This window comes from Varanus komodoensis, unplaced genomic scaffold, assembly GCF_004798865.1.
Source record: "Varanus komodoensis strain SLA01 unplaced genomic scaffold, ASM479886v1 scaffold6_1, whole genome shotgun sequence".
NCBI lineage: Eukaryota > Metazoa > Chordata > Lepidosauria > Squamata > Varanidae > Varanus > Varanus komodoensis.
The window spans coordinates 2,528,363-2,556,217 of NW_025336345.1; the positions used below are offsets into that span (position 1 = coordinate 2,528,363).

Here is a 27,855-nt window from a genome sequence, read left to right on the forward strand (position 1 = left end):
AACAACCTCAGATATGCAGATGATACCACTCTAATGGCAGAAAGTGGTATCATCTGCATATCTGAGGTTGTTGATATTTCTCCCAGCAACCTTAATTGCAACTGGAGATTCATCTAGCCCCGCCTTTCTCATGATGTGCTCTGCATATAAGTTAAATAGGCAGGGCGACAATATACAGCCTTGCCGAACTCCTTTCTCAATTTTGAACCAATCATTGGTTCTGTGTCCAGGTCTCACTGTTGCTTCTTGACCCACATATAGGTTTCTGAAGAGACAAATAAGATGGTCTGGTACTTCCATCTTTTTAAGAACTTGCCACAATTCGTTGTGATCCGTACAATCAAAGGCTTTAGCATAGTCAATGAAGCAGAAGTAGATGCTTTTCTGGAACTCTCTAAGCTTTCTCCATGATCCAACGTATGCTGGCAATTTGATCTCTAGTTCCTTTCCCTCTTCGAAATCCTGCCTGTACCTCTGGTAGTTCTCAGTCCACATACTGCTGGAGCCTAGCTTGTAGGATGTTGAGCATAACTTTGCTAGCATGTGAAATGAGTGCAATGGTGCGGTAGTTTGAACATTACTTTGGCATTGCCCTTCTTTGGGATTGGAATGTAAACTGACCTTTTCCAATCCTGTGACCACTGTTGCTGGCATATTGAGTGTAGCACTTTTACTGCATCGTCTTTTAAGATTTTGAATAGCTCAGCTGGAATACTGTCACCTCCACTAGCTTTGTTGTTGCTCAGACTTCCTAAGGCCCATGTGACTTCACATTCCAGGATGTCTGGCTCGAGGTCAGTGACAACCCCATCTTGGTTATCAGGGACATTAAGCTCTTTCTTGTATAGTTCCTCTGTGTAATCTTGCCACCTCTTCTTAATCTCTTCTGCCTCTGTTAGGTCCCTGCCATTTTGGTTCTTTATCATGCCCATTTTTGCATGAAACGTTCCCTTCATATCTCCAATTTTCTTGAGGGGATCTCTGGTCCTCCCTATTCTATTGTTTTCTTCTTTTTCTTTGCACTCTTCATTTAAGAAGGCATTCTTATCTCTTCTAGCTATTCTTTGGAATTCTACATTCAATTGGGTGTATCTTTCTCTTCCTCCCTTGCCTTTCGCTTCCCTTCTTTCCTCAGCTATTTTTAAAGCTTCCTCAGACAGCCATTTTGCTTTCTTGCATTTCTTTTTCTTTGGGATGGTTTTAGTTGCTACCTCTTGTACAATGTTGCTAACCTCCATCCATAGTTCTTCAGGTACTCTGTCTATCAGATCTAATTCCTTAAATCTATTTGTCACCTCTACTGTATATTCATCAGGGATATGATTTAGGTCAAAGCTGAGTGGCCTAGTGCTTTTCCCTACTTTCTTCAATTTAAGCCTAAATTTTGCAGCAAGAAGTTCATGATCTGAGCCGCAGTCAGCTCCTGGTCTAGTTTTTACTGACTGTATAGAGCTTCTCCATCTTTGGCTGCAGAGCACATAGTCAATCTGATTTCTGTGTTGACCATCTGGTGATGTCCATTTGTAGAGTCGACTCTTGGGTTGTTGGAAAAGAGTGTTTGCTATGACCATCGTATTCTCTTGACAAAATTCTACCAGCCTGTGCCCTGTTTCATTTTGTACTCCAAGGCCAAACTTGCCTGTTATTCCAGTTATCTATTGGCTTCCTACTTTAGCATTCCAATCCCCCATGATGATAAGGACATCATTTTTTGGAGTTAATTCTAGAAGGTGTTGTAGGCCTTCATGGAACTGGTCAACTTCAGCCTCTTCAGCACCAGTGGTTAGGGCATAGACTTGGACTATTGTGATGTTGAATGGTTTGCCTTGGATTCGAACTGAGATCATTCTGTCATTTTGGAGGTTGTATCCCAGTACTGCTTTTCCTACTCTTTTATTGACTATGAAGGCTACTCCATTTCTTCTGAGGGATTCTTGCCCACAATAGTATACCTGATGGTTATCTGAATTAAATTCACCCATTCCTGTCCATTTTAGTTCACTGATTCCTAAGATGTTGGTGTTTAGTCTTGTCATCTCTTGTTTGACCACATCCAGTTTTCCCTGATTCATGGATCTTACATTCCAGGTTCCTATGGAATATAGATCTTTGCAGCATTGGATCTCCTTTCACCACCAGATACATCTGCAACTGAGTGTCCTTTCGGCTTTGACCCAGTCGCTTCATTCTTTCTGGCGCTACTAGTACTAGTCCTCCGCTCTTCCCCAGTAACATATTGGACACCTTCCGACCTGAAGGGCTCATCTTCCGGCGTCATATCTTTTTGCCTTTTGGTACTGTCCATGGGGTTTTCATGGCAAAGATACTGGAGTGGGTTGCCATTTCCTTCTCCAGTGGATCACGTTTTGTCAGAGCTCTCTGCTATGTCCTGTCCGTTTTGGGTGGACCTGCACAGCATAGGTCATACCTTCATGGAGCTATGCAAGCCCCTTCGCCACGACAAGGCAGTGATCCATGAAGGAGGAACCTTCACATACCATCTCTAAAATAGAGTTTGAGCTAAAATGGTATCATGTGATATGTTCTTGGTCGCACAAGGCAGGTAGTTCTGATCAGAGATTAACTCAGGGATGCTTATTTCAGAATCAAAGGCAAGGCATGGTCACTTGTGAACTTCCAAAGAACTGGTCTGATCTAGGGGACACTGTCGGTCAATTCCAAATATGACAAGTGCTATGACACACAGGGGTTACTTTTGTGAACTACTGAACAATTTCAGCTAGTTCAGAATTCAGCAGTACTTTTATTGACTGGAACTTGGGGAGCACAATATATCTCATTAAGTCTTCAGAGGCTTCCCATTTGTTTCCTCTCATAGAGAAAGGTCCTTGGTTTGATGTATGAAACCCTTTATGGATTGCGAACAGGGTATCTGAAAGATCACTTACTCATACGTGAACCTGATTTTTCTTTGAGATCATCATTAGAGATTTTTTGGAAAGGGTTGCCAGTGTGAAGCCTAGACACACCTCATAGAGTTTATTTAGTTAGTTAGTTTGCCATCAAATATTGATATATATTGAAAGTGGCATTAGTTCCTCAATCCACTGCATTATAGAGATGAGTGATTATCCTTCTAATTTTGCAATATCAGTCTTTAGCTGTCAAAAGGACACAGAACATCCTTTTGTTTCTCCTTCCATTTGTTAATTTCCATGAAGTAGATAAATAATTTAGAAATGTGTACATCAGCAAATATTAAAGACTGTTCCAGCATAAACTCCTCCCTGCTAAAAGCAACCACTGGACATTGCCAAAGCGTATGTTTAAAATAAGCATTAGTGGCATAGTACTACCAGCAATAAGCTGAGTTAGACAATCCTTTATGAAACAGACTTTGCAACTTCCAGTCGACACAGAAGTTTTTGCCTAGTAGCCTGGGGCCTAAGTTCCATAGACATGAGAAGTAGATGCCAAAATGGTGGTCTGCTGCCTATTCATTTTGTAGTGGTGCCTGCAGCAGCTTCTCATTTTCCCAAATCTGGGAGTAAAAAGTATGGGGCCTTCCTCTATAGCAGGTGGACTTTGTCTTCAGGGATGGATAGTGTGATCAAAGAAAGGGCTTTTTCTCTGATGGCACTCCTGTTGTGGAATTTCCTGCTCAGGGACGCTTATCGGTCAATGACTTGGTTCACAATTTAGGCATCAGGCCAAGGGACATTCATCTTATGATTTAAGTAAATTTTATTCCTATCTGCTGCCAAGCTGTTGTCCTGAAGTATATACTGCAGCTTCATAAGGATTTCCATTTTTAGATGCTGAATTTATAATTCATAGTTTTTACTTAACTATTTTTACCATTTTTGCTGCCTTGGAATATTGCTACCAAAAGGTGGGATATGTAAATAGTTAGATAAACAAATGTTTGCCCAGAAATGCTGGTCTCTATGAATGGCATGGGAAAGGGGAATTCACATAAACACAGAAGTTTCCCAGCCTCTGTCAGTCTTAAGGGCTTCCCTTTCCTGTAGGTATTCTTCAGATAATCTCTCAGAGAGCTTCAGCTAGGGCCAGTAAACAAATGAAATAAATAATAAGAATAATGTCACATAACAGTTAGCACCTGGCCTTATTTCTACACTTCACATTTCTGGAAAACAGAATGGATGTCATTTGTTTTACATGTTGCACCTCTAATGTGTGCTTTACTTTTGAAAAGTTCCTCTGGTAACTTTTCTCCCATATTACTGAAAATGAGGGGCCATCAGGCTTTCTGCCTCCAGCCCCAGAGAGTTCTTGCAGCTGGAGCAGTCCATGTGCTGATACAGCAAGATGCGCATGCCCACTTGGCAAAGAAACATGACTAAGAACCAACCATGAGTTATTTGCCTTCGGTGGACCATCATTTCATTGTGCATGGCCAACGTGAGGAACAGCACATTAAGTCTGCTTCAGGGAAAGTATCTCAAGCACCACTCCTCTGTGCCCATTCCTCGACAGCCAGAAATAATTTTATCCAACGGGGTGTGTGGAGTTTTTTTGGGAGGAGGGGGGAATTAAAGCCTTAGAGAAGTAATATTGCATCCTCAAAACAAACTGCTGAACTCAACTTATTTGGCAAAACACATGCAAAAGCTCCCATCAGGACTTTGAGAGGCCCTAGAGTGCCTGCCTTGCAAAAAGCTGGAGTTGCAATGAGAGCTTTTGAGACCAGTCTTTAGGGGAAGTGTGTGTGTACTGAAGTGTATATACTATTCCTGCGTTTTGATTCATTGCTGCAGCGTTCCTCTGTTTATTCCTTATACTGAGAAACCAGCGGAATAAGTTTTGTCCAGCTGATACTTTAAAAACGTTCTTCTGTGTCTCAGCATGCACTTCTAATTCTCTGGGCTGGTTCTGCAGTGTAACTTGCCTCTTGTATATTGTGTTGTGTTCCCCCAGATGCCTCAGGAACAGTACGCACACAGAAGCGCCATGCAGAGCTCCCAAGGGCCACACGTGTACAAAGTGGGGATTTATGGCTGGCGGAAGAGGTGCCTCTATTTCTTTGTGCTACTCCTAATGATTTTAATCCTGGTAAACCTTGCTATGACCATCTGGATTCTCAAGGTTATGAACTTCACAATTGTAAGTAGAGGATGCTTAGGTGGCATGTGTTTTCCTCGGGGAGGGCTCTGTTGGTCATCGTTTCTTCAGGCGTTAATATGCAGGCATGCAGCAGCAACAACTTGGTGTTTTGGATCCGGTGCACACAGTAGCCCCACCACATGGTACAGCTTTCCTCAACTCATCACTCTCCAGATGTTCTGGACTACAGCTCCCAGCATGTCTGATTATTGGCAATGCTCTGTGGGGCTAATGGGATTTGAAGTCCAGTATATCTGGAGAGCACCAGGTTGTTGTAGTATCTGAAGAAACTTGTTTGGTAGGTATCCTTTGGTAAAACATAATGTTAGGGAAAAGATGAATAGGGAAAAGGTTATTTCGGCAAAGGTATTCACAATACAGGCAGTCCCCGAGTTACAAACGTTGAGCTATAAACAACCCATACTTCTGGTCAAACTGCCATTAAAGCTAGTAATTTTTTAAATTACTCTGGAAAATTCTCATCACCATAGAGAGACCGAAAGTAGAAGGGTAGGAACAGAGGCCTTTCTGCCCTGCCCTTCTGAGAAGAAAATCTCTTCAGCATTTACGTGCTGCAATGAGAAGGCCCTGGTGAGTTTGAGTGGGTGGGTGGCTAGAAATAGTCAAACTTTTTCCACTTTTATTGGGGTCCTGTGGAGGGCTGTTTATACGCAATCCAACTTGCATACAAATTTGACTTAAATATGGATGTCCATTTTCTCAAGAATAGAACTCATTTGTATCCCAGGGACTGCCTGTACTTTTTTCACTACTTTAAATCCCATTTTTTCCAGCACAATAAAAGCTAATTATCCATCTTCCCCACCCCCATATGGATAATTACTAAAATATCTCCAGCTGTCAAAATTTATCACAGTAAAGAAGATTGGTAAAAATTATGTGAACAAGCAGTATCCTAGTAGGATTGTGTTTTTTCAGGAGAAAGGAGATCTGAAAGGTGGAGGCAATCTCTGCTTTTGTTTCAACAAGGAAACATATTGCGTTTTATAGGACAAAAGAGAATGCATTGCTGGGGGAGAGGGTGATTTCCCTCATAACATAATTCAACTTCAAGAACAAACTTTCTATGTTCCTTGTGGATAAAGCAATAGAATCAGAAATGAAATGCTCTTGAGGAAAAGAAACTCTGAAAATACCATCCTGTGACAAATCTTTAAAGTTAGCTTTGATTGGCTGCTTTACGAAAAGAGGCTGATGTGTTGGAGTTCGGTTTCTTTGTGAAAGATCCTCCGGTGAATAGCTGCATCTTGCTACATCCACTCCCTTTTCCTTCCACCTTCCTATTTTCCTTCTGCTAATGATCAGATGAGACCACCTATCATATTGTCAAAGCCACTAGGATTGTGTTGACTGATGAACTGCACGTTATCATTACTCGGGCAGGGGGTGGGGAGTACTGTGAACTTTGAAATACAGAGTGCTCATCTAAACTAGTTCAATAAAGTGAAGAGAAGACCCAGGAGCTGACCTGTTCTGAATTATACTTTGAAAGTAATGTATAAAAATGATCAAGACACTCAAACATACTTCCTCTACATTTCAGTCAGAATTTTCAGGTCTTTCCAGATGGTTTTGTTTTTGTGCAGTTATTATAATGTTGTGCAGGGTTCCCTGTGTGTGAGCTTCTGGTGAGAAGATGCCGCAGTTTCCCTTTTGCTGATTATTTAGTGTTTTGTAGCTGGGGGAAAAGTAGTTTCATCTCCTTCTTCCCAGGCCAGTAAGTGTACTGGGTGCTGCATGGGATGTGGTTGGAAGTCACCAGCTTCTGCTCAGCGCCTGTGACAACACTGTGAAGTGTAATACAACTACATCTTTGCAATGTGTCCATTTTTTGAAAGACAACTTTTTACAAACTGAAAAGTTTGCAAAGGCTGAATGATTCTCTGCTGTAGTGTGGGAGCACTCATGTAGTACTTAAAATAAAATTAAAATTACATTAAATTAAATTAAGACGGATAAATACCAGCAGGACTTTCCTCTCCTGATAGCCCTGCTGTCTCTTTGGTTGCTGATTTGACTAATACGTTCTCCCCCTCTTCCTTCATTTAAAAAGGGTGGCTTTCCCAACAAGGCATCTTACTGTGTTATTTCCCTGCCTCATTTGCATGGGGTTCTGTTACCACTTAAAATCCATTAGGAATGCAAGACGGAATAACTCACAGTGCTCCAGCCCCCCTCTGCCTAGCGTATGGCATGGCCTTCAGCAATCTCCCTTCACCCCCATTCCATGCCAAAGCTACCTCCATATCAATCTGCCAGTGTTGGATTCACGTAGTTCACATGCTGCATGTGAAACTCTTTGAAAAAAGTTCTTTTATCTAATCTAATTATCTAAATTATCCAATTTAACTCTTATATTGAACTGTCAGGCTATTCAGAGGCCTATAAATGTGAAAATAAAATTAATTAATAAAATTAATATTACATTGAAGTGAAATTAAAATGCCTACCATTTATCAGGGCAGTTCTTTTTTCTATTATTGCATTCATATCCTTCCTGTCTCCTGCCTGGAAGGAGCGCAGGGTGACTTACATGGTCCTCCTCCTCTCCATTTTACCTTTACAACAACCCTGTGAGGTAGGTTAAGCAGAGAGACAGTGACTGGTGCAATGTTACCCAATGAACTTCGTGGCCAATTGGAGAGTAGAACCTGGATCTCCTTGAATCCCAGTCCAATACTCTTAACCGTTAGGCCACACATTATGCCACACTTACACTAGTGAGTGTAAATATTAACTGCCACCTTCTTCACAGCAATCTGTCTTGGAAAACACAAGCAACAGAGATGGGGATTTTAATGCTGTTGGGCAACAATGCCTGTTTTGACCTTTTTAAACTAAGAAAAAGGTTATTTCAGCAGTTGGACATGTTATCAGCCTCGCCATTTGTATATGAACCACAATTTTGTCATCATCTGACTTTCCTCAGTTTGATATATACCTGGAAGCTGATCTTTCTGATGTACGGAATTCATTGATGTAGTCCATATTATCTACTTCAGAGGTGGACAGACTTAAGACTTTCAGGATTTACTTTGACCAGGAAGTCATCAGACATCAGCTCATAAGAAAGGAAGTAAAATAAAACTATTTGGACCATTTACTCTTGGCCGTGCCATGTGATTCTAGAGACTTGATTCAGGGATTCTCAAGGTGCAGCATGGAAGTTACTTATCCCTACAAAGGCAATGCCATCTGCTTGAGGAAAGATCATGTTTTCCAGGCTACCCTTTCCCTCCTTCCCTATGCCTGTTATCAGGTTTTATTGCACCCTTGAGCTTTTTCCAGCAGAATGTTTGTTGTGCTCATTAAAATACAATGAGCACTTATTGAGTATAATGAGCACTCATTGTATTTTAATGAGTGACACCACTATCCTGTGGTGCTGAACTTGTTCAAGCATTCTGGGCTAGCCTCAGGGATGGAAGAAGAGTGCTGGGATGTTTGTGCTTGAAAACATGTCAGGTGCTTACCTTTGCCTGCTTCCGGAAGGGCTGCTGAGCCACTGATACCTTTTCCCTGCAGCTGTCTTGCTTATTTACGACATTTATATGCCGCCCGACATTTGAACGGGTTCCAGAACAGTGCACAATAAAAAGATAACAAGAAGAAAATATATCATAACACAATATCCATTAAAAAAGTCGCTGGTGAACCAGGGAAGGCTTACTGAAATAAAGGTGTTTTCAGGAAATGCCAGAAACACCGCACTGTTGGGGTTCTCCCAACCTCCAGAGACACAGAAGAGTGGCACATGAAGGCATTTCTGCAGGTGAACCCCAGTCAGGTCATCAGTCCCCGCAGAACCATCACGAGCATCTCATCCAACGTCCTCAGTGACTAAGGAGGTTGATAAGGGAGAAGGTGCCTTCTCAAGTCTCCTGCTCCCAAGTTGTTCAGGGCATTATACACTAGTGTCAGAACGTCAGGGCCGGGTAGTTCCCTGAGCACAGGAGTTGCATGTGAAAAGGGGGCAGCTCCTGAAACCAGCTGAACTTTTGCATTCTGCAGGAGCTCCAGCTTCTAGAACAGCCCTAAGGGCGGCCCCACATAGACTTCATTGCAACAACCCAGGCTTGAGGTTACAAGTGTGTTTGCCACTGTATCTAACCTGTCTGTATCCAAGAGAAGCTGTGGATGGGCAACCAGTTGAAGCTGGTGAAATGCACTCTGAGTTCCTATGGCCACATCTGACTCCAGTGTCAATAGCTGATCTAGGAGGATCCCCATCCCCTGCCTACAAATCTGATTTTTCAAGTCCTGTCCAGAGCAGACAATAAGCCTATCTGCTGGACTCAGGAATCACTCACTATCTTGCCAGGGTTTGGCTTCAGGTTTCTGGCCGTCATCCAGACCATCATGGAGTCTAGGCATTGATCTGTTGCTTGAAGCCTTACCTCAGTCACATGTGACAGGAAACTACAGCTGTGTGTCATCAGGTCCAGAACCCCAAATGACCACCGCCAGTGGCTTCATAAAGATGTTGAGCAGTGATGCAGGTAAAATGGGACTTTGTGGAACCCCAGCAATTAATTGCTAAAGCACAAGAAGTAGTCACCCAAGCAAGGAGTAAGTCACTTACTCCACTCAAGCAAGCAATATAGAATAGTTCCTCTGCACTGGTAAGTCCAGAACTATTGTACCACAGTGCCTTCAATGCCCAGCTTGCAGAGTTGATTCAGGAATATACCATGGTTAGTGGTATCATTGAGATACTCTTCAGTCTGTACCTAAGATGGACCCTCTGGCAATATTCCAAGCAATAATTGCATGTGGCATTTAGACGGTTTAAATTTATGAGACTGACTTCAGAGTTGTGAGCTGTAACTGCTGATGGGAACACCACAAATGAAGTTCAGTACTGGGTGCAGATATGCGAGTGGAACAAAGCAGGGAGAACTAAATAGCTCAGTGCTAGGCTTCATTCTTATCTAATAGAACCATATTGTTTAATGAAAATCATTGGATGCTGCTTGTAATACATCATCCCTTTTCTTTTGATTGGATGAACTTCTTTTCCTGCTTTTTCTATAACTGAGGAGGCTATGAGACTTTTTTTAAAAAGAAAGAAAAATGGAAACATGCAACTCATTTATTGAAGGACTTGCTCCATCTGTAATTAGCAGTTCCAAGTTAGATTAGTTCACTGTCTTCCACTTGGGGCTGCCTTTAAAGACTGTTCAAAAGCTGAAGTTCATGCAAAATGTGGCAGCCCAATTGGAACACGGACCAGACAATCCAAAAGTGTAACACCAGTTCTGTCTCATCAGAAATATCTGATTACGTACTCCTCTTGCTATGAATCTACCTGCACACTATGATGGTTATCTAAGGTCCTTCTTCAGGTGCCTTCTCTGAGGAAAATTCAAAAATGGCAAATAGAGATGTATGAGAAGTTAGTTTCAGTTTGGCATTACAGTTTATACTTTCTGGACCAAACTCAATCTCAATATGCAGTTGAAATTGGGATTGCAGCAAAGCTCTGCAGAGTCCATCCCTCTCACAAGGACTTTGTCTCTTGCTTGGCCCTCACTAGGAAAGTGAGTTACATCAAAGAGAATTGTGTGAATGCTTGTTGAACTAAGGCCATGCAACTGGCATCTGTGCTCTGCATCATGTGCAGTGGCATGTGGCATGCAAAGGCAGTTGTATGGAGCTTGATTTCTGACAAGGACCAGGTAAACACAGGGCACACTCTCCAGGAGTTCAGAATCCAAGCCTAGGAAATCAGATGGATTCCCATCCCCAAAACTGATTCCTCAGTCATCCCTAGTAGAAATCTGTATGTTTCTGAGCTGACAGTATGATTTGCAGACCATATATGTGTGTGTGCGTGTGTGTGTGTGTGCTATATATATATATAGCATTTCTAAATTTGCACGTAAAATAGGCTTTAATCAATGGGAAAGAATGCATACATTTCAAAGATGAACACAGTTGATGCACACAATACATACAGAAAAATATGCACAAGGATATGCAAAGATGCTCATGCAAAAAGGGGAAAAGTTTGCAATCTTATATGGACTCAAATCAGAGCAAGTTCTGAGGTGAGAGAACATAAGTGAGCTCAGGTTTGCTGATTCACACATCCCAAATGGCAACAAGGGGTGGGGTATTTGGTGGTGGCCCCTCATTCATGGAACATTCTCCCACTTGGCAGCAACACTATCATCCTTTCAGCGTCAGGTTAAGATTTTCCTTTAGTCCCAAGGAATTGCCAGCATACAACAAGTTTTTAGTGGTCCTGGGGTTGTTATTGTTCTTTGTTTGAATTTGTTTTTTAATATAAACCCTATTATATTATGTTATATATGATATTTTGCACATGTAAATCTTTGGAAAGTGTCCAGAGAGCTTTGGTGTTGGGACTTGGTTCATGACATCTGGCTATGCAGCAATAGAGAAACATGGTGCTTTGGTCTGGGGACTCTGGGCATCACTCACGTGGGCCCTGCACCCCCATGGAGCCTTGCTTCAGGAAGCTTCCGTAGCAGTTGATAGGAACCTCGCCCCACTGACACAGCATTTTATACCCTGATGCGTCCCTGCCTGTTTCCTTTGGTCTTTCTTTTTACCACCATGTACGCAGCCCTGTGAAAGCTTCACTTCATCTCCTGCATGCTCTTTTCCCTGCACCTGAGCCTTTTTTTTTAACTTTCTTATTGTTTCTGTTCTCCCTTGATTCTTCATTTGGGGAGTCACAGGTGCTTTACTTGGCTCAGTCAAGTAAGGTCCCTTTCAGTAAAGGTGGGAAGCATGGGAGTAAACTCCTACCAATGCATGGCCATTCCCCTTGCCTTTTCTGTTTGGGCGAGGGCCACAGCCTTGACGCTTGCTCAAGAGGAAGGCATTTGGTAAATAGGCCTGGAAGAAGAGAGCAGAAGGCCCTTCAGGCTGTGGACACATTGAGGCCAATGGAAAAGGAACGACCATTGCCATGGAGTCCCTGGCCTCATCTGTTGCCGGTTAAAGTTCTAGCCATGGGCCACGCTGACTCCCCTACAGCAAGAAGGTTGCTGGCATTTTCTGTAGCAAAAAAGCTAACCAAAGAAGCCAAAGTGCCAAAATGCGCACGAGCAGCTGACGGTCTAAGCAACTAAAAGAGCGGCAGACCTGCTAAGAAGATAGGTGAGTATATCACCGCCCAGAATAAGAAGAGACGGTGATGGGAGCCCTGGAAATTTCCAGGCTTTCCTGCTGCAGAAAATGCCAAGCAAGAAAATGGCTGGCGGGCCCCCCCTGAAGCAGCAACAGGTCCACCTGGCAGGGTTGGTCAGGAAGAACAGCTCAATTTGCTGCTCTTCCCACTCCTCTGCCCAGTGTGGGTGCACTGGCCTACACAGTGGCAGGACTGGCCCTGTTGTCTAAATTGGCATTCATTAGGAGTATCTGACAAAGCCACTTCATGAATAATACTTCATTTAGCCCTCCACAGAGTTTCTGTATCACCACCCCATCATCATTTATCGAGAAAAAGGAGCAATTGGAAAAAAAAACTTGCTATGGAAAATGGTTTTAGCAAGTTAATGTTGACTTGCAAAGTCTGTCGCTTCCTAAGGATGCTGTCCTAAGCATGTTTAGACAAAAGAAAAGTCGTAAAATTTCCAGCATTCTCCATGTAGCATGACTGGCTGGATTAGGTTGGGAGGTGTAAGCCTTTTTGTGTGTCTAAACCTGCCGGGAAGGGAAGGGAAGGGAAGCAAGGGAAGGGAAGGGATTGCTAGTTAAACAATAGAAAAGACTTTTTCAGTGTTGGTCTTGCATACTAGAAAAGGCCAGTTAATTTTCAGATGGGCTGGAAGTTACTTGTCCCTTTCTCTGAGAGTATTTAACATGATGGGTCTCAGTTATTTGATCTAAAATGTTTCACGTGATACCCTTTAATGTGTCATTTGTGCCAGTGAGGAAGATTTTTTTAATCCCATCAGCTAATATAGTTGGTCACATAAAAAAGTACTTTCTGAATCACTTTCCCAATGCTGAGACTAATTTGCATCTCTGGCATTAAAACAGATGAATGGGCTTATTAATCACCTGAGTCCTAAATACTGTTTGCAAGCAAACTTGAAAATTAAAAGTATCTGATGAGCAAAGAAAAAAGGAAACAGTAGAAGCTGCAATTCTATACACAGTTACATGGGACTAATCCCCACTGAACTCAGTGGGACACGCTCCAATTAAATATGCTGTAATTTCTGTATTCAGGTTGAAATGTATATTTAAATACACTTAAAGAGAGTGCTGATTTGCACTATTTAAATGTCAGCTACCATTATCATCTTGCTTTATTTCATAGGTGAAAATGAGCTTTTAAAAGTTGGTGAGCAAGAGCTATTTTTAATACAATTACTCCCTCTTGTGTGTAAACTCCCTGCCACATTTTAATTATGCAAGTAGGGTGGGGAGGCAGCATAGTAGCAAAGATGGATAGGAGATTAAAGTTTCATCCAGCTCATACTCTAATTATTTACAGTAATGGGATTTATTTTAATTATTTTTTCATTAACAATTCTTTCAAAATAAAATATGATCATAGAAGCAGTGCTCCCTTGTTAATTCTTTCTCTTTGGCCCCAGTAAGCATAAAGAACTAGTTTGTTCTGACAGTACCATCAAAGAGGAAAAACAGTTCAGTGGCCTTTTGGTTTAAAGTCTTCTCTTCTTTCCATAACAGGTAGAATCAACTGCCTGCAATTAGCCAACTAATAATTTTAAAACACTCTTATCACCATATCTGCTGCAAAAATCTTATTTTACTGCTTTTCTGGTAAAATAGTTTCGTGTATGCTGTAGAAAGTTAATCAGCAGAACTTCCACTAATAACATTTCCTAGCCTTTTAGAAGGCAGCTATGATATTTTGATGACCCAAGGGATCAAAGGCAACTCAGAAAACCTCTCCAAAGTTGGAGAAATTTCTCCATCCCATCAGATGGGGAAAGCAGAAATCAAAAATCACACCCACCCACCTACCCACCCTTGCAGCCGGCATGGAAAGAATTGCACTGGCTGCCTCCATGAGGTCAGAACAAGGAGGCATTCCCATGGGTGGGAAGGGGAGCAGGCCAGAGGAGCCAGGGTGCAAGATACTCCATCCCATCTAGTAAAAATCAGGGCAGGTACAGGATGGAGGAAGCTCAGTATCTTCTGAGGTTGGAGGCTCTGATTGGTGAGGGCTCAATTGATGGGATGGTGCCTTTAGTCATCTTGGTTGTCTCCAGGTGTCTTTCCATGTAGACAAAAAGAAGATTGTATCAATGGTTGGCTAGTTTGCCCTAGTTAATTCTAATTTTTTAGCTCTGATGTAAAGTTTCAACACCTGCTTATTTACCCCTCATTGTCCGTCCTTGTATATTGCAGTGACTACCTGGGCAATAATAATACTATTTTGCTTGGCTCACTTTCTTGAATCAATACAAAAGCCTAACCCAAACCCCTCAAAGCTATTTATTTATTCATTCACAAGTATTTAGTTAGCAGATCATAGCTACAGTAGCTACAGTAGCTGTTTGTGGACTGCCCTGTTAAAAGTGAGATTGCAACTCACCAGTTGGACTAGGCTGTAAAGAAGTGTATAAAGCCATTGCATCCCATGGGCAGTTTGCTGCCATTGTGCTGGCAAATGCCTTCTGTCGTGGGCATGGAAAGATTATTTTAGTACTGATTAGATCAGGAGCAGGGGAATATAGAAGGATCTGTAGGTAAAACCAGGATGAACTTCAGGTTTATGATTTGCAAATGTTTACTTGCAACTGTACGTGTTTGGCATGATGCCTGCCATAGCAGAGATTTTTTTCTAGATCACTCAGAGGCAAACTACCTTCTGACTGGGCTCACACAGCATGAGAAGCAAACCTGCATGGTTTCCATGAAGTGCATCTTTGGCCTAGATGTGCCTGGCAAGAGTGCTGGTGTAGTGCATGCATCATATTACAGTAGTTTGCAACTGAATGTCAGTGTGAATTCCCAGTAAACTAATACAGGTGAATCAGGTGACCCCATGTGGACTCTTCTTGGATTGCTGCCATATGTTCCACAAACACTGTGATCTAGCACTAGTGCAACTGAAAATTCAGTTCTGCTAGCTCTGTACAAGCTTGTAAAATAACAGCATTAGATATTAACTCATGTCCCACAGTAACTCATATGTAGATTTCCATTTGCAAATGCAGCTTATCCCACCATGGTTTCTGTGGTGTGGTAGTATAAACAGATGAACACTAATGGTTCAACCCACTACATGCATCCCTTGAGAAAGTCGCAGGGGACTCAGTGCTGATTACTTTGAGTAGACACATCAGATTACCCTGCAAAGCACCAAGCAGTACACAGCCTGGCTATTCACAACTGCAGTTTCAAAGATAATTGATAATCTATTCTAGGAGAAATAAATTTGTTCTATATATCTTTAGTCGAACTCAGTCATTGGTGGAGGCCAGGTAGTTGTAGAGTATAAATGAATGTAGCATGCAAATGTCTAATTACAGCCTTCTATAGTACATCAAGGGATAGGCTGTGGACAGTGACTCTTAGTATTACAATTGGGTTATTTTGAATATGACCTTCTTTTTGCCTGTGAAACATGTAAGGGAATAATGTGAGTCTACTGTTACCAACAAATCTATCTGGAAAAATCCACAATTGGATGAACAATTCCAATGCAATATTCCTCCAAAGGGATTCTCATGGAAGAAAAATCATTATGCTATGTGGGGGGAATTAAAGGAGATTTTTATGTGGTGTAAAGAGTGAGTGCCACTGTGGAATAGATAGTCCAGCTGTTCAGTGCTAGGGGAGTGACCCAAAGTATTGCTCAGATTTCATTCACAACATTTTCTACACTGTGGTGTATCACTTGTAGCATTTTCAAAGCACATAGCAGGGCCCAAACCCCACCTAAGAATTCCTGGAATACATCATGAAGTTTTGAGTTGTGACTTACATTAACACTGACATGAAAGGGATTTTGGAAATTTCTTGCAATTTATTTTATCTGTCATTGGCAAGTTATAAGAGTCATTTTGGGAGATATAGAGGAAGCCTTCCAAGAGAAGAAATTCTTGCTACACAGCTTCATTCCTCGTTTGTATTCATTGCTGATATTTTCTTCTGGCAGGTTCTTTTTTGTGTGAGCTGAGCTGTCATATTAGAAGTGTTCCCCATACTTCCAGAAAAATTAGAATTAGTAATCAGCACTGAAGTGGCCAGGTTTTTTGATGACACCAAACTATTCAGGGTAGCTGAAACAAGAGAGTTTGAGAGGAGCTCCAAACTGATCCCTATCAAAAATGGGTATCAAAACGACAAATGCCATTCAATATAAGCAAGTGTAAAGTAATGCACACTGGGGCAAAAACTCCCAGGTTCAAGTATAAACTGATGGGATTACGTTGGTATGATGCCCATTTGATCTTTTGAACTTCAGCTTCCATCAGTGCCAGCCAACATAGTCAATGATCAGGATTTCCAGGAGTTACAGTTCAAAAATTTGTTAACACACTGCAGTCACAGTGGGAAAAATAATACATATGCCTACATATCTCTCCCATTTAAGAGTGGTTAACATTTGCAAGGAATGTGCCTGGCATGTTGTGTATACCCAATTATTGCAAGACCTTTTTATTACTATTGAAAAAACAGTCAACAGTTTTTTTAAATGTAAAATTGTAAGTCAGCTTTGCACATCATTAAGGTGTTCAACAAACAGTCTAGGAAGCAGCACAGTCTAAATCGTAGATCAGAAGAACGCATAATCCAGGAGAATACACTTTGTTGCATACAGGATGGTACACGGGGAGCAGTTATGCTGCTCATTGGCTTTTTCTCTGGCCTTCATCTCCTGGCATCATTCATTGTGTGGAGCTTTGCTATTTGACATACACTCATTCTCGCTGCTGGTTTTTTCTCTCTCTAATTTGTAGTGATAGCCAAGGGCAAGGCACCACCTGGAAAGCTATCCCTCCATGCAAGCAGATCATTCTTTTGATCAAGCTTCTCTCCCTGCTATGCCTTTGTTCTTTTGGGGAGGGCAAAGCTCCAGCAGAAGTGAAGAACTAACAGCTTGGCAAGAGTGGGTGGAAAAGGGAGAAGGAAGGAAATTATAGAAAAGTACTGGGGTAAATATAACAAAGAAAATATGAAAACAATAAAAATCTGCAGTAGCCCCTCTGCATTTTCCCCACACAAAACCTGGAAATATCCTAACATTCTAGCCAGAGAGCTAGCGCTTGTTCCCCTTGCAATTCCGAGGAAAGTTTTGTGTGATTACATGTGTTTGTGCTGTGGAGCATTTGAGAACCATGCACTCGACCAGCTCAACCATATTCTTGGGACTTTAAGCAATGCCACTTTCAAGTGGATTCAGGCAAAAATGAATAAAAAGAATGGTTCTTCTGCTGAGTTGCCCTTGTAGGCACACCGCTGTTCCCAGATTATGCTTCGCAAGATACGGTCCTGAAAACAGTGGGAAGCATTTAATCTTGATCAGGATATATTCCCCTTTCTGCTTTAGCATTTTGATCTCTCCAAGGGATCTTTCTTTTCATCTGTGTTAGCAACCTGATAAACTGACCTCTTCTGATCAGCTTTCTCTGCCAGTCTCACCTAAAGCGTGTTGTTATACCTATCAACAAGCATGTTACGGCCTCCTCCAGAGCCTCCCATAATAACTTGTACTGGTCCACTTGAAGAACCTGACTTCTGACGCTGGAAGCTTGTAAGATGCCAGTGGAAAAATTCTGAAAAGGCATTTGGAGTGTTCTCCTTAGCATCTGTTTGTCACTGTGAGATAAGCAACTTCATGGAGAATGCAGCAACCTCTGTGTATGATCAGATTTGCTTCAGAGCAGACATGGGTGGTGACCCAAAGCTGCTCAGCTCATAATAAAAGCACAAGTGTCCTACATTAGCCAGCAGGACACGTGCATCTTTTTATTTTCTTCTGCCTGAGAGCTGGTATTTGAGTAAGTATAAACATGGCTGCAAGGAACTAGGGAGGTTTTCATGTTGCTTGCTTATTCATGCGTCCAGTTACACACACAGGAGCACCAGCGTGCACCATGTCACCTTCTAGACATGTTCTCTACTTCAAGAAGCTTGCAGTCTACAATTCAATGCAGGCCATACAGGAGGAAGGGGCAAATAAGGAAGAAATATGTGATTGTTCCAGTTAAATTTGCTCAAGCTTCATTACAAGCTCGATTACACTACAACATGGGAACTAGTAATCCTGCAATGGCAGATGTTTTAAGTTTTTTTACCCAAGCCAAATGGGTGCTTCTTGGAAGCCTAGGCACTGAAATCTTAACTGGGAACAGGATCCTCCTTCCACCTGTAATAGGACTTGTTCATACCCCTGTATTCCTGTATAAAGAAGGGTGTGAGTTTTTTGAGCAGGTACCCAAAAAGCCGGTGTACGGAGAGCAAGTGAACGGCATGTTTTTGCCATGGAGGTAGAATCCATCCATTCTCATCCCTCTTGAGAATTCCACACGCAGCCAGGGGTCACACAACTCCTTTTAGGAAAGATACCAGGGTTATCCTTTCAAAAACTACATAGCCTGTGAAAAATGGAAGGACAGGCAGCTCAGGCATGTATATTTCTTGCCACATAGTCTAATATTTCAATCTGCCCAGTTTCTTTGACACTTGTACTTGAAGCATTATCTTTGCTAGGCTTCTTAAAGGCCGCTTCTAATTTGTTCATTGGTGCTGCTTATCCTTTTGCTCTTGGGTCAGGCATTTCCTGATACCCACTGAAGAAGAACAGTGCATGGGAGACGGGTGTGAATCAAAGTCAGGATTTTGTTTGGAAGAATGGAAAGGATGGAAAGTTTATCCTTTTGTTTTCTGAAACATTTACCCCCACCCTAAGACTAATTATGTTTGATCAAGATTAGAATTAGAGAAAATATGCAGTGTGCAATGTGTCATATGACTTCGTCTGCTTTTCCTTCTTTTGGCAATCTTGCCATGCTTTTGTGCTGCTCCCTAGTAAAACAGCTGCCCAGTTTCGGGCCTACCTGTTGTTTCCTAAACATTTATTAAGGATCATATCCTGCTTTGAGCCATTCCTTAGGATTTCTGATTCAAATTTTCTTTTTTTGTAGTGTTTCTGATTTTTCTGTGGTATCCCTCTCTTCCTGCCTCGTCCCACCCCCAATATCCATTGCTAGGTGCATGGCAGAATTTTTCTCTAGTTTCCTAACAACTAACATATGTTGGCTATTTGTACATGGCACACAATTCATAATATATTTTTTTAAGCAAATGGAAGATTCTAGCCCTCAATATATTCATTCCGGTTTTCCTTTGTTTTCTTTCAAGAGACAAGTTACCGGAACTTCTGTAGAGGTGCAGTTGGGTAGAAGCATATGATACCCATTCCTAGTTAAGCTGCTGCTTTCCATTGTAAGTGCCTCCCTTCTTTTCATGGAGAAAGAAAAGCAGCCTACCCAATAAATAAAAAGCCTGTATTACAACATAATAGCATAGCCTGTGGACTAGAAGAGTGGGAAGTGAGATGAACTTAGGAAAATTAAGTCTCTGTGGTTCAATTTGGATATACCAATCTCAGCAGTATATAAAACTTCCATGAGACATTGTCAGAATTGGGAGATTAGGTCAATTACATGCAAGACAGGTGGAAAAAAAGAAATGTCAGTCTACATTCTGATTCTACTTGGGGTGAGTTTTAGGGTGTGGGAATTAGGTCCACAGAATTCGGTGTAGTTGTAATGATGTAAAAAAGAGAGGATACATTTGAGACATTTTCCCCTCAAAATCTCCACATCTTTGCACATGAAGGTTTCTGCACAGTTGTTCTAATCTTGTAGTAGGAAAAGCAAATAAATAGTAGTATTTGCAAAATCTCTTGGCTCTTTCAAATTCATTTTCAGTTGGTGAAATAATAAGGGGAATGAAAAGCAAAGAAGGGGAGAATAATATCAACTCAAAATAGCTCATTGAAAGGTCATCGTTTTAAATAGATGCCTGGCTAGAAACTCAAGCACCATAGTATTAATGGAAAGTAACCTGTGTGCTCTTCTGGTTGTTAACTGGTTGTTTAATTTGACAGGTTTAAACTGTGAGGCTGTGAATCTGGTTTTACAGTAGGAATGCAAAGGGCAAGAGGGCTAGACTCCAGACCAGCTTGAAGAGTCAATAAGCATGAAAAGATGGAAGGAGCCACAGAAAGTTTCTCAGAAGGCAGGGATGTTAAATATTTTTGGGCTGGGTGGTGTCTGCAGGTGGGCCATGCTTGCTGATGTCCTGCTTTCCTGGCTTTGGTACATAGGGTTTTCTTGGATCAGGAAAGGCCGTGTGAACAGAAGCTGAGGCACCAGATGAAGGAGCAGTCTACCCTGCTGCTCAGGAAGGTTCCTGACTTCAGAAGCCTTCACAGCATTCCTCTAACTTAAGATTCCTCTGCCCTTGCCTTCCACCACTGAGAGAGGATGCAGGGCACTTACAAAAAGGGAAGGCAGGTAGCAGGCTAAATGGAACCTCCTGCTGCTGCTACTACCTGCCAGGGACTGAATAGAACATGGGAGAGTTTCTCTGCCTGATAGCCTCCCATGGGGTGAACCTTGGGGAGGGAACCCAAGTTTCCACTGCCTATATGAGAAACTGGTATAAAGCTGCCTTCAGTTAATTTAAATGAATCTCTACTCTCCCCGCCCCCCCCTCCCGCCGCCATCTATGGGAGGCACTTCCCTTTCCTTATAATATATTTAGGGTTAGGCTGTATGGCTAAAATTGAAAGGGTCCACTGAACTCTGTCTGCTCTTTCGTATTCCCATTGACTTGTTAGAGATTTTCCCTGCAAATTTATATTGTAACTTACTGTAACCTTTAAAATTTAACTGAATGTTCACCTAAGCTAGAGTGCAACTTTCTGACTATACCATAAAGCTGCTGATGGAAATTTGGCTCATCTGTATGGTTATTTAACAGCCGAGTCCAGCAAGGTCTTAAGATAGCTGTCCCCATTTGTGATGTGGGAGGAATCCAGTTTGGGGGTGGGAATCCCTGGGATTTCTCAGCTCTGCTCTCTGGACCCAAGGCCTGCCCTAACTCTGCCTCATCCAAAGCATCCTTGTGGATGTCTAGCAAAAGTGAGTCCACACAAGCGTGCAAGGCTGTCTTGTGCACTCACTGCCTGCCACTCTGAGCAGGCAGAGTTATGCTTCTACACACATGACTCGTGGGCTTTGTACACTTTGCACAAGGAACTTCATACACTCTCTCTGGCATCCCCAAGGGCTTGCTGGCAGCTCAGTTGACTTTCGGGCCAGGGCAAAGCATGGGATGAAGTCCAGCAAGTGTAAGAAAGCCAGATTTCAACTAGATTTTTGCATCCCTGGTGTTCATCCTTGTGGAGTTTGTTTGTTTGTTTGTTTGTTCATTCATTCATTCATTTTAAATGTTTTGCATCCCGCCCTTTACAGTGTCTCAGGGCAGCAATAACATAAATGAATAAGACACAGCATCACAAAAAGACATAGCATCACAGGGTTGGTGGGCATATTCAGGATTGTAAGCAAGGACTGTGAGTTCTCCCACAAATAAATGCCTATTACGAGACTCACCAAAAAAAGGCAGCTTATAAAAGTACAAATGAATGGTGGTATCTGAGCTCTAAAACACATTTTTGAACCCAAATGAAGGTGGTGCATTAGTGCAACCCTTCACTTTGTGGCAGACAAGCATTGCAGTTGTTATTATTATTATTTAATTAAAAATGCAGTCTACATTCTCTCATCTCCTACCATGTTTGACCAAGGGAATTTCCAAGGGCAAAACCTTGTATTGTGTTGAAAAAAGACAACTGTTGGAAAAACGAAAGTGCAGTACTATGTTGCTATGTGACTATTCTCACATCCTTGTCCAGTGCAGGGAGAAGCAGCAAGGCCTGCTGAAGAAGTTTAAGAAACTCCTGGCTCGCATCAAGCACCCCAGAACTGACCTGCCACCATGCCATTCCGTGACAACCTGGCAGCTGTCCTGCTTGCTTGGCGTGATTTGATGCTTGGTAATAGTGCTGGTGGTCAGATTCCCTTGAGACACCCAAAGAGTCTGGTCCCAGTCCGTAAGGGCTGCACTATCCCACCCGTGAGTCACCCTCCCTGATTCCAGGCTGTCAGGACATGCCATCAAGTCTGGTACACCAAAGCCACACAGGGCCCCATCAGCTGCTACTTCAAGCTCCCTGATCCTGGCATGGCCCAAAAGTCCTCCAGCTTGAGGTGACAGTGCATCCTTCAAGTCCATGCTTACTGCTGCAGCAGCAGCCTGCCCCGTGTCCAGCACAAGTTTGCCTGGAGTCAGTACTCTGCCCGGCTAACATTGGAGCCACAAGGCCCTGCTGTCCGGAGGATTAGTCTGCAATAGTATTTTGTATCTGCATTTCTTTATTTATTTTTCGATTTATATCCTGCCTTTTTCCTACAAAGGGCTCAAGGCAGCTTACATCATTCTCCTCCTCCATCTTATCCCCACAACAGCCACCCTGTGAGGTAGGTTGGGCTGAGAGTCTGTGACTGGCCCAAAGTCACCCAGTTGGCTCCATGGCTGAGTGGGGACTAGAACCCAGATCATCTGAGTCCCAGTCCCATGCTCTTAACCACTACACCACACTGGCTCTTTATTTAATGACTTTGCAACTGTGAACCTAAAACAAAGCAAAATAAGCTATTGCTGTGTTTGTTTGTTTGTTTGTTTCAGTTTTATACTGCCCAAAAGCCAAAAGACTGTTGTAAAATGTTTTACAACGTTTAAAACAGGGGTCTCAAACTCAACTTACCTGGGGGCCGCTGGAAGTAGAGTCTGGGTGAGGCTGGGCCGCATCAGGGGGTGGTGGTGGGCCGCTCATCCCGCGTCGCTCCCGGAGGCCGGCCCAGGTGCCGCTGGCGCTTTGAAGGCCGCAGGGCCCCTCGCCTGTGCCCTCCCGTCCTGGCAATTGGCCCGTGGGCCGCGAGTTTGAGACCCCTGGTTTAAAACAACATATAAACAAAGGAACAGAAGAACTGTAACACAATAAAACAATAAAGCAGTAAGCCAATCAAAACAACAATAACAAAAAACCCAACCAGAACAATAATGGGTTGGCACACAGGCACCAATTCTAAGCTGATACAGACATATCAGGCTGTCACTCTTTATGATTTATATAACAATCTTTTGCCATACAATAATTGTAAACTGCAATAGACTATGGTTAAATAATGCTAAAGATTTTCTATAAGTTGATCCTTTAAAAAGGCTTTCATAAACGTTTATAGTTGGAAGACATGGATAATAGATATAATTAAACATCATTCCCAAAGTGTTTCCTTATACTAGTAGCCATGCTGATCTGACGTCTACTGAAATGCATTCAAAGCTATGCTAGTTGTTTCTTCCTTTCTGTGTATGAATCGATTAATATTTAAATCAATATTTTTTCTTAATGTATTTTAACTAAAAATGTAGATGTTTCATTTATGGAACTTCTCACAGACTCTCTGTAGGGGAAAATATGTACTTTATTCCATATAGATGGTAGTGCAAGTGTTTGTTTTGCCAGAAGTATGTGGATGGGCATTCTTTTCTCTTTAAGTGTGAACTGAGACAAATTCTGTATGTGCTTGACTTATCCACAGTAACAGATCCCATTACCAAGGAAGAATCTCTGTGTGTATGTGATAAGCTTGCAGTGTTGTGAATGTACTCTTAAGGCCTCTCAGTCAGATCTGTGGGGTTTTAGAATATCAGCAAGTTAACCATTGCTGTACGTTCTCCATGAGTGATACATATTTTTCCACTGCCTCTTGGGAAATGAAACTCCCAGCAGCCAGTTGAGAGAAGAGGATGTTGAATGGTTGCCATCTCAGGTGCTGGGCTGTGAGGCATGTTTTCTTTCCCCACAGCAAAAGTGGTATGGAGGGGCAGGAGAGGACAGGGGCCTGCAGCCATGTTCTTTCTTTTTCTCTTGGATTTTTGTCCTTCTCACCCGTCTTGGTCTCTTGCTTTGCTGCCACTGTGATTTCCTGTTGCTGTGTAAATGGCTGTGCCACAGCCCAGTGTCTGCAGCCCAGGATCCTCCCATCTCTGCCTGTCCTCTGCCAGCATGACTGTGTCCCCTAACCAGAAGAGGAGCTACAAAGAAAACAAACCAGTGGGGAAGTGCCTATATTCTCTTTCAATTAATAGGCTAACAGCCATGTGTGCATTAAAAAGAGAGTTGAAAATAATCTGCTCACAGCACTCTTAGGCCTTTTCAGTGTACATCTGGAGGCACCCCCTGAGTAGCTCCCCATGAAAGCACTTGAAACATAACGCCCTGCGGCACAGTGACCTCAAATAGCCATTAGCCATTTCCAATATTTCCAAATAGCCATTAGCCAGAATTGCAGCCTGCCACTCCAGAGCTTCTAAGAATCCTTTCCACCTTCTGCACTGTAGTGCGGGAGCTGTGCAAATGCCACTGAGCAGAACTGCATAAATTACATGTGCATAGATGGGTTTTTCCTCTCATGTTTGTGCTTATGAATCTCAGAAAAGAAGGGAAAGTGTTTTGCCTTGCCATGTCCTTGCAAGGTTGATTAATGATCACTACGGTATATTAAAAACCAAAGGAGTCAACAGATAAGATGCTATCAGTGCCAGCCATATTAGCATGAGACTTATAATATATTTGAGGTAAAATGTACTGCATGAATATGCAGGAAGAATTGTCCTTTCAAACTGAGTAGCTACAGGTGACTCAGACCTAGGAATTACTTGTCTGAAGCTGCTTTGGTAACAAATGGTTGATATTTTTGGCTTATGCCTAAAGCCATTTAAAAGTTATATTACTGAAGACACAGAGATACTTGATATAAAGTTCTTTCTTTTTATTCATGCCTTTAATTTAAAAACAGTAACCTTTCCAGAGTATTTTTTAATGTTCTGTTGAACCTTATAAATGCATGCTGCTCTATAACAAATCGGACGCTGACACTGATATTGTCTTGTAGATAAACTAATTAACGTCGCAAGTTTGGGACAACATCTGCACGCTGTCATCTGCCAATCTATACAGTGATCTTGCTCAAATGACAGCCAAGTAATTATCTTTTCCTCCCATGGGCCTATTGTTGTCACTGACAGGGTGAGAGGCAACACATCTCATTGTGGCTCAGTGCTTTTGGATTCCAGAAATACAGACCAGGAGGGTTAACAATACAATCTCCTTCAGTCATGGCTGTCTTGCATAGGTTAAGCCAATGTTGATGTACCGACTTGAAATCACATATTACTATGGTATGAGGTGAAGCTGGGGTGGGAGGGGTACCTTGCTGTCTGAATCTTTCTCTTTTGTCCTCTCTGCATAATCTAGCACATGGAAACCTCTGTAAATTAATCAGGATGCTATAAGTAGGTTTAGACCCTGCAGATCGACAATGGGCAGTATGTGCCCACCTCTCTAGCCATTTTGGCAACCCTCAGTGCCACTGCTGAATTTGCTGCAGTAGCACAAAAGCATGAGCTTTGCTTAAAAACAAAGTGCAAATGGAGCATGCATCTTACTGAGAAGCAGAATCGTAATCCAGTAGCTTCGAGGGAGCCTGGCCATGTGCTTTGTTTTGAAGCAAAACTGCATCTTCTTTGCACCAGCAAATAATTTCAGTTGTGCACTCAGTGCTGAAGAAGACATTGGTCTTTAGGGTTCAAGGAGGCAGTGCAGTTCACTGATCCCTGAACATGGCTTGCATCATTCTAGAAGCTGAAAGCTGTTGTGCAGCTTACATAGGCTGTTAAGTAGAGCAACCTAAACAAGCTCCACAACCTTAAAATTCCCCATAGTTCATAAGATAGTAGAATATGGGAACATCATTGCTATACTCCCAGTGATTGGAAAGGAATTGTGCTGATAGACTTGGACGGTCCACTGTGGCCAATTTTTCAGGATCATGTAGATGGGAGTAAATGCATGCAGCAGTGTATGTTCCAGTATGTGAACTGTTTGCTTGTTTGTTATAGATCTCATACTCATCCTTAAGAATGCATTAATAAATCAAAATATAGCAAGTTAGCAAGACTCTTCCTACAGAGCCAATGTAGACGACCCCTTGAAAGGAAAGTTTAGTCCAGCTGCAACAGGAACAGGCCTCTGGTGTTATGCCTTCCTGCCTCCCTCCTTGGCTCTTTCCTGGATTCCTTCCCACAGGACAGTTGGTGTTTGATGGCCACATGGAGGAAGAGGGGATAGTTCAACTGGAACAGGCCTGGTTTCCTTCACCTGTCCCTCCTTCTGAAACAGGGTCGGCAACTGGCACAGAACCCACAAAGTAGGGCCAGCCCTACCATTAGGTGGGTTAAGTTAGCAGCCTCAGATGTCAGTAGAATCAGGCAGGGTGTTGTGTGCAGTGTGGGCTGCCCTGTGCTCCCAAGCTAGTCCCCTGCCTTCAGGTAGTGTTACCAGTGCTCAGGTAACACTCAGCTACTCACGATCAAGTCAGCTTTTGCATATAGAAGGGAGAGAGGCATCTAGTCCTTTGCCTTCAGCCTGGCCTGCCCTGGCCTGCCTAATTGTAATTTATCTGGGCCTAATGCAGCTGTTCATGAATTGAATTTAACGTTACAATCCCACAGAATAGTCAAACTGTTGTTCTTAGCATCTAGGAATTATGCACTTCTAGGCTGTCTTCTTGATTTCCCTAAGATGATGATGATGATATCATCATCATCACTATCATCATTTCATCACCACCACCACATAATTGCATGCATTTACATCAGCAAACATTTTGCTAAATGTAACTGTAGCGCCAGAGAAGGGAAGCAGAGAAGTTGTGAGTGAATTTCCCCCCCCCCCCCCCGCCCGCCCTCTGCTTCGTTCTCTCGAGCTACATTTCTTTCACAGGTACATTCACAGTTCTTTCACAGGTACATTCACAGTGATTTTCCTGCTCTTCACTAATTTTGAGTGTTCAGGGACACTCTGTGGAACAATGTGGGATGGAGCCAGGCAAATGCTCTGGAGCAGTGAGTGATGACTCTTAAGAACAGCTTTGGACCTGAGGGAGCAAGAGCCAGCATCTTTAGGCCCAATCCAGTAAGACTTAATGTCAGATTTAAGCCTTGGTTTACCTTTTGCAAACTGCCTAAATGCTAGACAACAATTAATGTTTGGTAACACTGTACCTGTGAAAGAACTGCATATGTATGACCCCAACACCTATAGACAAGATTGTCTCATGGAGCACCAAGCTCATAGGTTTACTCTCTTTAAAATGACTATATGATATGAAGGTTAATGTGGGATATGGGAACAGGAATGGTTATAGTAAATAGACTACTTTTTTTTCCCCTAACTGCTGTAGACACACATTGGTGCAGAGACTCTGTTTTGTTGGTTTGTTTGGTTCCTTTTACAAACAAGAGGTGCTTGTAATTCCTGTCCAGCAGTGCCATTGACAACAGAAGATATTTTACTCCTATTTTATTTGTCATGGCATTAAGGTATATTCCTAGCTTATCTTTTTGCAAACATCTGGCTCCTTGACAGTATTCCTACTGTGCCACTTCCCCTTTGATTTCTGATTAGTCAGCATGTTGTTAATTGGGTATTCCTCTAAGCTGGGAATGCTGATTATCAGTATTTGATTGCTGTCACTTTTGTGGCAGAGCTAGATTTGCATGAAAAGATCTCATACTCCTCTGCTGTAAATGTGGATACCTCCATTTCTGTTAATTTTGGAGTAGACATGGAAGTTCTTCCTC

General features: G+C 42.4%; 1 protein-coding gene and 1 long non-coding RNA gene across 4 annotated transcripts in view; one reads left to right on the forward strand and one right to left on the reverse strand.

Moving 5' to 3' along the window:
• Positions 1 to 27,855, forward strand: part of SGCD (sarcoglycan delta) — a 532,748-nt gene that overhangs the window by 333,661 nt on the left and 171,232 nt on the right. For all 3 annotated transcript variants that reach the window (XM_044451058.1, XM_044451059.1, XM_044451057.1), the window contains one exon: positions 4,903 to 5,088. In XM_044451058.1, the coding sequence (XP_044306993.1) occupies positions 4,903 to 5,088 (186 nt within the window). The remainder of the gene's footprint in view (positions 1 to 4,902; positions 5,089 to 27,855) is intronic.
• Positions 2,278 to 27,141, reverse strand: LOC123034026. The gene is made up of 3 exons (XR_006416681.1): positions 27,130 to 27,141; positions 10,257 to 10,259; positions 2,278 to 2,488 (listed from the first exon to the last, which is right to left on the reverse strand). It is a non-coding gene; the product is annotated as an uncharacterized LOC123034026 (long non-coding RNA).